The 9,244-nt window shown below is 33.1% G+C and overlaps 1 protein-coding gene across 1 annotated transcript; it reads left to right on the top strand.

Moving 5' to 3' along the window:
- Positions 1–837: 837 nt before the first annotated feature.
- LOC119636005 (semaphorin-2A-like) lies at positions 838–7,766 on the top strand. Its single transcript, XM_038031072.1, has 5 exons — positions 838–1,193; positions 2,841–3,004; positions 3,066–3,218; positions 3,311–3,419; positions 5,547–7,766. Exons 1-5 carry the CDS (start codon positions 1,014–1,016, stop codon positions 5,613–5,615), a joined length of 675 nt encoding a protein of 224 aa, XP_037887000.1. The 5' UTR covers positions 838–1,013; the 3' UTR covers positions 5,616–7,766.
- Positions 7,767–9,244: the final 1,478 nt, after the last annotated feature.

The following is a 9,244-nucleotide window of genomic DNA, read 5'->3' as shown; positions in this document are numbered from 1 at the left end:
AAAAGGCTTAAGGCTTTCATAAATCATTACATTCAGGTGACCAGCACCGTCACATATAGGATGTCGGTTGTAGTAGTAATTGTCTGTGTATGGTTATGTAGGAAAATCGTTAAAATATATATTTAATGAATGCCCGTAACACATTGTGCAGCAGTTAAACCTTACGCACTCCGTGGACACAGAATAAGAGACGCGTATACAGTTTCGTATTAAATTGCTATTGAATGTGTTTTTTTTTTTCCATTCATCTCTCTTGCATTGAATTGTTATAATCAAAATACAAGTAACTCTGTTGCCCTATTATTTTATGTATATAAAAAAAAAATAAAAAATAAAAAAAAAATGAATCAATTATTGTTATCCTTAACTATATATATATATATATATATATATATATATATATGGATGTGTATGAAATCTTTCATTAAGCTTCTTTCATAATTTTAAAACGCATAATAGTCCCGTTGATGCTGATGGCGCATTGAAAGACTTGATGCTTCCATTTAATGCTTATTCAATGATATTGGATGTGAATGCCAAATAATAACAAAAGATATAATAATCGATGTTCGATGTAATATCGTATTCAGTTAACCGCCATACGTTGTTGCCGGAGTTAGGAGGCAATGTTTACTTTTTTTCTCACTTACTTAAAAAAAAAAAATTGTTAATGGCCGAAATATGTAAATGAACACACTCTTCACGCACATATAACAATTTTAAACAATTATCATCCATGATTTATATATATATATATATATATCTCGTCCCACCATCGGCACTCATTCCCTTAACACGGTATTGATATGTAATCTCTTGTGTTTTATCATTCTTTTCTTTTATTGTACTTTTGCAGAATAAAAATCGATATTTTAAATCAAGAGTACACGGTATACTACGTGGGCACCAATTTGGGTCGTATCTATAAAATTGTACAGTATTATCGTAACGGCGAATCATTATCGAAACTGTTGGATATATTCGAGATAGCGACAAATGAAGCTATCCAGGTAATGGAAATCAGTCAGACAAGCAAGTCCTTGTATGTTGCAACAGATCATCGTGTCAAACAAATCGATTTAGCGATGTGCAATCGTCGTTATGACAATTGTTTCCGTTGTGTGCGTGATCCCTACTGCGGATGGGATAAAGAAACGAATACATGTCGTCCCTACGAATTGGATCTATTACAGGTTTGTATTGCATTTTATTTTCATGTTTCTTTTTTTCTTTCTTGCATATATTTTTTTATTAGCCTCAAAGTACATGAAGGCGCAAGCACAAAAACTCTTGCGTACGCATACCTGAACTGTACAAGAATGATATGAAATGAAAGGGAAATTGTAATGAACGTACATACAAAATGTAAATATATCTCACGGATAACTGTATACTTTTGCGTATTAAGGGTTTTTGCTAAACATTTCAAACAATGTTGTTCAACACAAAAAAAGCATAAAGAGATTTTGTACAAATTTTTGATTTTCGTATTGCAGTTTCACATGTTTTTTTGAAGAAAATGTTCGACGAGGAAATATGTAGTCTTTAGAAACAAATTACTGAGAGATTAGATAAGAACATTATTGTCTGGCAGGGCGACCTTTAGATACCCGACACCATTACGGCTAATGTCGTTAAGCAATTCACCTTCGTAGTAATATCGAAAATTGTACATTATTTTAATGATTGCCTTATACCTTTCATAAAGGCCTCATGTTGAAGGACGCTGTCAACCAACGTGACTCATACTTAGCAACAACATACTTCATTCGCTTGTTAAAATTTGTTATTATTTTCCATTTGCCTCGGTCATAAAAAACTATAAATTGGATCTTGACGCCGTAAAAGAGCTTGCTTTCGATAAGAGTGCCTATGTGTGAAGAGATAAAAAAAAAACCTATCTAAGTCAAATTTTGTACGTTTAATTTATTGACGACCAACTTTCATCATAAAACGCCTTAATATATCATGGCGATCCTCGTATGCGATGATGTTTAAAAAAAAGCCTTGCTTCATAAAACTTTTATATCGAATTACTCTTTATGAACCAATTGTCATCAAAAATTGAACATTTTTGCCATATGATGGCTTATTTTTTATTGGGACTCTTACATGGAATGGGGTTAAAAAATAGACTAGCGTTGTCCGTATTTAATATGCTTAATTTTTTTGTTAAATTATTATTACGAAGCAATTTTCATCAAAAAATATTAAACATCCGATCGTTTTACCATATAAAGCTTCAGTTTCCGTAGGAATGATTATCTGATAGATGGCTCAAAAGATTGCCTTCTTCTGGAAATTGCAATGTTTTTATATTCGACACCAATTGTGGTACAGGAGTATATCCAATTTCCCCGGATGTACATAGTACCCAGAAGGACTTGAGATAGATCACCTTCCGTTATAGTGATCGATTTATTTCGAGCAACATCACAGACACGTCACGACCTACAAAGCATTTTTTTTTTACAGCACTTATGATGTGTACAATACCCAGAACGGCTCGGAACAGGGTAACCTTTTCTTATAGCGGTGTATTCAGAATCACTTCTTGAATCGATCAAAATTTGTCCGTCTGCCTGAACGCACGCTTTCAACCTACAAGTCGCAAATTTTGACACAGTCCAATGAAATTGGATACAGCGACGTAGTATGGGCCAAGACCGAATGCTATTAAAAATGTTCCAAATCGACCTATACCAACCTATAAAACCTTCCTTTGAAAAGTTTTTAAACCAAGTGCATGGTTATTACTAGTGGGCCGTGGCCCACATAGAGTTAAACATACAAAAATAATTTCTACTTTCTCTTCGTGTCTTTTTCTTAAACGATGACAGGACGTAGGCAATGAAACGAGCGACATATGTGATTCAAGCGTGTTGAAGAAGAAAATCATCGTTACCTATGGCCAGAGTGTACATTTGGGTTGTTTTGTTAAAATACCTGAAGTATTGAAAAACGAACAAGTTACCTGGTATCATCATTCCAAGGATAAAGGACGGTAAGTACGTCAAAATATAAAGAATTGATGAAGAAATGTACACAACACTCTCCATATATAGCTATGAAATCAAGTACAGTCCTACGAAATATATCGAAACTACAGAACGTGGTCTTGTGGTGGTTTCAGTTAACGAAGGTGACGGTGGTCGATACGATTGCCATTTAGGTGGTTCCTTATTATGCAGTTATAATATTACAGTGGACGCTCATAGGTAGTTAATAAATCTTAATTATTGTAATTTTTTTTTTTTTTTTTTTTTCCTTTAACACGAAAATATTTTTTCTCTTTATATTATTCTATTAGGTGCACTCCACCCAATAAGAGCAACGATTATCAGAAAATTTATTCAGATTGGTGTCATGAATTTGAAAAATATAAAACTGCCATGAAATCCTGGGAAAAGAAACAAGCGGTAAGTTGAATCGGATATATGTAACATGTATATGTACAGTAAATACTTATTTGCGATAATTTTATAGTTGATACTCTATAATTCCAAGCCCGTATGAATAATATATAATGTTTTTATTGCTCTTATATGCAATGTTTACTGTTGCTATTAAAATCTTTAATAGGTCAATTATATATCCATTTATGTATAAATGAAAACCGCAACGTAACAATCAATACTGATACATATAATTGCTGATGTCTTTTCAAACCGCTTTTAATGAAATTATGTCAATAAAGTTACATGAAAGTGTTAAAATATACACACAATGCTGTTAAATATTTACACACATCTACATAACAGGTATAATTGAAAAACAGAGCGGAATTTTATGTGCATGTGGCATATGGTGGTGCTTAAGTGTTGCGTCTATTAGCTTAGTAAGAAAGGATTTTACCAAGCACAGATTACATATTTCATTCGTATATTCAGGGACCTTTTGACATATAATACCATTCACTTGCACATTTACTCGATTATCTTCGTTATTACTTATAACACACAACGCTATCTGTGGTACGGTAAGGGCATATTAAGTTTGTGCGGACGTGTACAACACCCAGAAGAGCTTGAGATAGATCAATCTTTTATTAAACCGATCGGTTAGGAATAGTTGCCTGAATTTATTTAAGCCTGTCTGCCTCTCAGTGCGTCTTGTTTTCTTCGATTCGACCCATAGGTCTCAAGTTCCGATGACATTTGGTGCACCGATGTTATTTTGACTCAAGGAAGAACGTTTCCCGTTCAGTCAACTTTCTTCACCACTCTCTTTATAACGGCTTATATTGACATGTCGTCATGCGGAGAAAAGTTGAAAAGGCCGCTGAGCAGTAGCATTGGTGTGAAAAATTTACTTCGACTGGAGAAATTTTCTGAGCATCCTCTCATATAACCGTTTCCACGAAAACTTGATCTAATTTTCAATATTTCTTGGTGAAAATTAGTTCATAACAGTAAACTGTTACCAAAATCAACCCTAGCGAATTTGGGCCACGTAGAAAGGTTAATTATGTTAATGCTTTATGAGGAAAATTTGTTCACGATAGTAACTTCACATAGAAATTACGAAAAGCAAATTTGAATTATGAGCCCGTTTCTTGGACTCCGCCCTATATAAGATATTTTAGGAATGGTAAGCTCTTCAAAAAAGGATTGAATTTTTAATATTTTATTATGAAAATTAGTCTGTAGCAGCAATTTAGCAAAACAATTAACAGTAAGGAATTTGGATTACATAGGTCTTCACTTTAAATCCCGAGGTATTTTTGGGTTATCATAAAAATCAGGCCCTTATTTGGAGAAAAAGTCTGTTCCCTAGTTTTCTATGACCCGAAAGTGAAAAATAATAAAATTTCTAGGATGTAAATTAAGTTTAATAAATTTTGATCAAGTCCCATGATGTTTCGGGAATCCTTCTATACTATTATTTTTAGTTTATTAGTGTTAGTTATATTAATTTATAGCAAGTCAATCAAGTCAAGTTTCGGAGCAACCCAATTAAAGAACGTATGTTGGATACGGTTAAGTTTGGCATAGACAACCTTGCAACCTCGCAGACGACTTCTGACGCGGTCACAGTAGAGGGGCAGACTGTTGTATTAGTTTTCTTTCTTCTTCTCGAGTGAACGTTCATCACGCTCAGACGTCTGTACTTAGATCGCACACATGTGGACAGAAGAATAAGTGCGAAGTGTATTGTGCACTTCAATGGAGCAGAAATTGTAAAAGAAAGAAGAGATAGTTTCCACAAAGTCCTCACAATATTTTCACATGTGACAACACTATTCAAAATAAAGACCAGGAATCCCACACGAACTAGTTGTAGCAACAAGAAGTTTAAGTTGTGTTTGGTGTGATGTCTCGTCCAGCGGTAAAGAAAGAAACCCTGCTGGCGGCTGGTAGTCAAAAGATTAATGCATCTAAACTAGAACTTCACTGAAATAAAAATCTATACAATTTATTTATATGGAAATTTATTGAAATTTGTTTTTCTTTTCTTTTGCTACATCCTTACGCTAAGTCTGTAGACTGACCATGTAATCGAAAAGAAATAATTTTTTTTTTCTTTTATATAAACAATATTTTCAGCAATGTTCAACACGTCAAAATTTCAGTAATCAACATCCAAACGAAGTCTTCCGTAAGAATATAGTCTGATATCAGCGACGACTATTGGAACAATACACAGAAACGTCCATTAAACTTTTTTAAATCCGTACAGAAAGTTATTAAAAGCAATAGCTAAATGAATATCAAAAAAGTTCATAATTAAGAGTAAATTAAAAACACAACTAAAGTTCCCAGCAAAGCAATTTACAGCAATATATACACACACACACGCCAATAAATACTAAAAACCCGGTATAATTAAATAGGAAAAGCTTATAAAGAAAAATCAGCAAAACAAAAAAACATGCTTTGATAACCAATACTAAAAAAACAAACCTAAACCTAAAATAATTTGATAAGTGCTTATAACTCTTCTTCAACCAATATTCAACGTAAATACAACGAAAATTAACATTTTCTTCCTTTTCACATTTCTAAAAAGAAGGAGGGGGGAGTGAGCTCTAAAACAAAAAAAAAATCAAAAAGTATTAAATAAAAGCATTTAAATGAATTAACCTATAAATAAATAATTACACTCTTGAATCGTAACCTATTATACGGCAGTGAAAAATTTAAAAAAAGTTGCCTAATTTTAGGCAAATTTCTATATAATTTCATGATCCGCTGACCTTTATACAGACAAGCAAGCACAACTAAAATTAATAAAAAATATTGTTTAAAAACTATAACGCATTAAATCATAACATAAACAAGTAAAGCATTTATACTCGCCTTTGGGCGTTTGCTCTTATACTCACCACTTGAAACCAGTACCCAGCAATTCGTGTTTCAATTTCATTAACTTAATCCAACACTTCGAAGTGAAAAATTTTAGATTACAATTTGACAAACTCGAAAGTGTAGCGATACCAACTCAAATCCCAAACTTGAACGTTTAGGGAAAAAATGTTGTATTTGAATATTCATAGATGTACAAATAAATTCCTGCTGTTTTTGGATAAAATTCAACTTTACTTGAAATATCCTTATTACAAATCTTAATAATCGAAATATCCATCGTCATTACCTATGGACTTTTGCCATTTATCGACTAGCTTACGGATGGCCTCGGGGAAGGAACTTGCGGATTTGGAAGCAAAATAGCCATCGACCAGCATATGTTCGCACATCTTCAACTTCTATGAACTGTTGATTTGCTCAATAAACCTAAGGGGTCATGCCTGGAGAATGTCGCTAAGCGCGGTAAAACTTCCTAGCCCGAGTTGGAGAACACTTCGTGGTTTGCTTCTCCCTGGATACGCAGGGACATAACAAAAATTCCGCCAATTCCTTTCTAACGGTTTCCTAAGTTACTACGTTTTCACTCCAAGCCAACATAACTTAACCTCTAACATAACTCCTAGCCTAAACTTTAATCCAATCAAAAACGCAGACAAATGCAGTTCCGTAAATGACATCTCCCTCTTTGAACTGTGATATACACTGAACGACAGCTTGTGAACACCTGAATATCTGAGTTGGCTATATCTAATATGTCGGGAAAATTGAAGGCCTCAGATATGTTTTGTGAAGCAATTTTAGCAGGGAAAATATATTAAAATCCTGCACTCTCAAGTAAGGATTTTAAATGATGTAAAATATTGGTTTAAAAGTGTACGTTAAGCTCTGTTGTCAATGGTGACAGATTGTCGCCAATTGGCGACACTTTCACGTCCGTTTTCTGATTTGATGCTTATCGCACGTATGATGTACATCAGCTGCGGATATATAACTAAAAATGCAAAATGCTAATAATGGGAATGGGCGGATAGGGGGAAAAAAATATTGGAAAATCGAGTGTACTTAGCCCATGAAATTTGAAAAGTCTCCTTACATTTTGAATACACCCGATTCTTGTAAACATGATAACAAAAGCCAAGAGAGGACATGGCTAAGTTGATTCAAAACCCAACAAAGGTCAGAATCCATTATGGGATCCCGCATTACGAACTAAGATGCAGATCCCCTCTATGCGCATTCTACGGTGTTGGGTATAAAAATTTATTCACTAAAAGATAGCAGTCAAGTAATCTTTACATGAGCTCAGTAAAATAAATATTTTAACTGACGAAGGAAAAAAACTCATAACAATTTAAAAGAAATTTCTTCATATCGTAATTTTACCTAAATCTAGATATATATAAGTTTTGACCTTTCAAAAAAGAAAACAAAGAAAACTTATTAATTAAAATATACTTTAATTTTAGTAAAATATATAATATTAACGAATATAATAATAATAATAATAATCAAAAAGTTATCGACACGTGTGCTTGGACACTCTCTCACACTTCTTTACTATTAAACAGAGAAAAACATAAAACAACAAGCGAAAAAGAGAAAGTGTAAAAGAAAATAAATTTCACTTTCGCTGCTTCTCAGCCACCATATCAAGCTATGTAATGTAATAATGTTTTCCGTTTATTTTTTTTTTGTTTTTGAAATTCGCTTAAACTGATAATCGCTTCACTGACAGACTACATACTCTTACGTATAGACATTTTGTGCATTTATGAATATAATAAGTAGTTTATTAAGTTTATAAATATTTTAATAAGCAATTTTATATATTTAGCAGCAGATTTTTAAAAGACGTCTCTCTTATCTTTTATTCTATTTTTTTTTTAAATATATTTTTAAAATTCTTGCCTACGCTGTTTAAAAAATATTTTATATTTTTAAACTTTTTTTATTTTATTTTCCAATAAATACTTCTCTATAGAATATTTATAAAAAAATAATAAAAAAAAAGTTGTTTTATTTCTCTACCTATTAACTCAAGTCAAAATAGATTAGTGGCTGCTATGAGATAAATAAACCTTGAAGAAATTTGTTAAGCAACCTGGAAATTTGTTCGTAGCACTTTTTATAAAACGATAAAAAAAAGGATGTAGAATAACCAAGGGTATAACATCACCCCACATCCCTTCACTTAATACAGTTATTCATACAATGACTTTCCAAAATAAGGCGCTGTATGGGAAGTGATCGAAAAAGTGATTCGATCGGAACCATTTTCAATAGCATTCGTCCCTGACCCAAAACATCTTGGCAAAGGTTGAACACAAAAGCAAACAATATCGACAGACGGGCATGCAAACATCGATTCAAAGTCACTTTCTCCGATCGCTCTGTCTCAAGAGTGTCCGGGTATCATTAATTCGCTAAGCACACAGACTACAAAAATATGGCTCACAAATTTCAAGTATCCATTAATCCCATATGCTTCTTGCAACAAATTTACGCATATTTGGAAATAAGATTGAAATAATTTGCTTCTACAAAAAAAGTTCTTAGGCTTCAATTTGCGAGAGAGGTTATGTCAAGCAAACAACAAATGTGAGATCAACTGCAGGAATCTTGTATGAACCACGCCAGGCGGATGTTGCTGGGTTCAAAAAATAAGAGCGATATTTATTTTAAAAATAAAAAAAACTAATGTCAGTGGAAGGAGCCTTTGTTAGATTTCACAGCTAGCGTATGCTAGAGGCTTCACATCAATCACTTTGTCAGATTGTAGAAAGCCTTTTATAACTGTTGAAAATTGTTGGCTTCTCTCACCCCATCAAAACAATTTTACCACGAGTAAGCTTTTTAGCTGAATAGGATAAAAATATCGTAACTCGCATCCATATTAGGTACTTGTAGAAGGACTTATATACGTGGGCACGGCGACG

Source organism: Glossina fuscipes, unplaced genomic scaffold (genome assembly GCF_014805625.2).
Source record: "Glossina fuscipes isolate IAEA_lab_2018 unplaced genomic scaffold, Yale_Gfus_2 27, whole genome shotgun sequence".
In the NCBI taxonomy this organism is placed as follows: domain Eukaryota; kingdom Metazoa; phylum Arthropoda; class Insecta; order Diptera; family Glossinidae; genus Glossina; species Glossina fuscipes.
This window is presented reverse-complemented; position numbering and strand designations above follow the sequence as displayed.

Bases quoted from the DNA above. Each gene is read 5' to 3' on its own strand.
- LOC119636005 (XM_038031072.1), top strand. From the start codon at position 1,014: ATGGAAATCAGTCAGACAAGCAAGTCCTTGTATGTTGCAACAGATCAT. The intron at 3,005-3,065 runs GTAAGTACGTCA...CTCCATATATAG, and splicing joins CATTCCAAGGATAAAGGACG to CTATGAAATCAAGTACAGTC. The intron at 3,420-5,546 runs GTAAGTTGAATC...CAATATTTTCAG, and splicing joins CCTGGGAAAAGAAACAAGCG to CAATGTTCAACACGTCAAAA.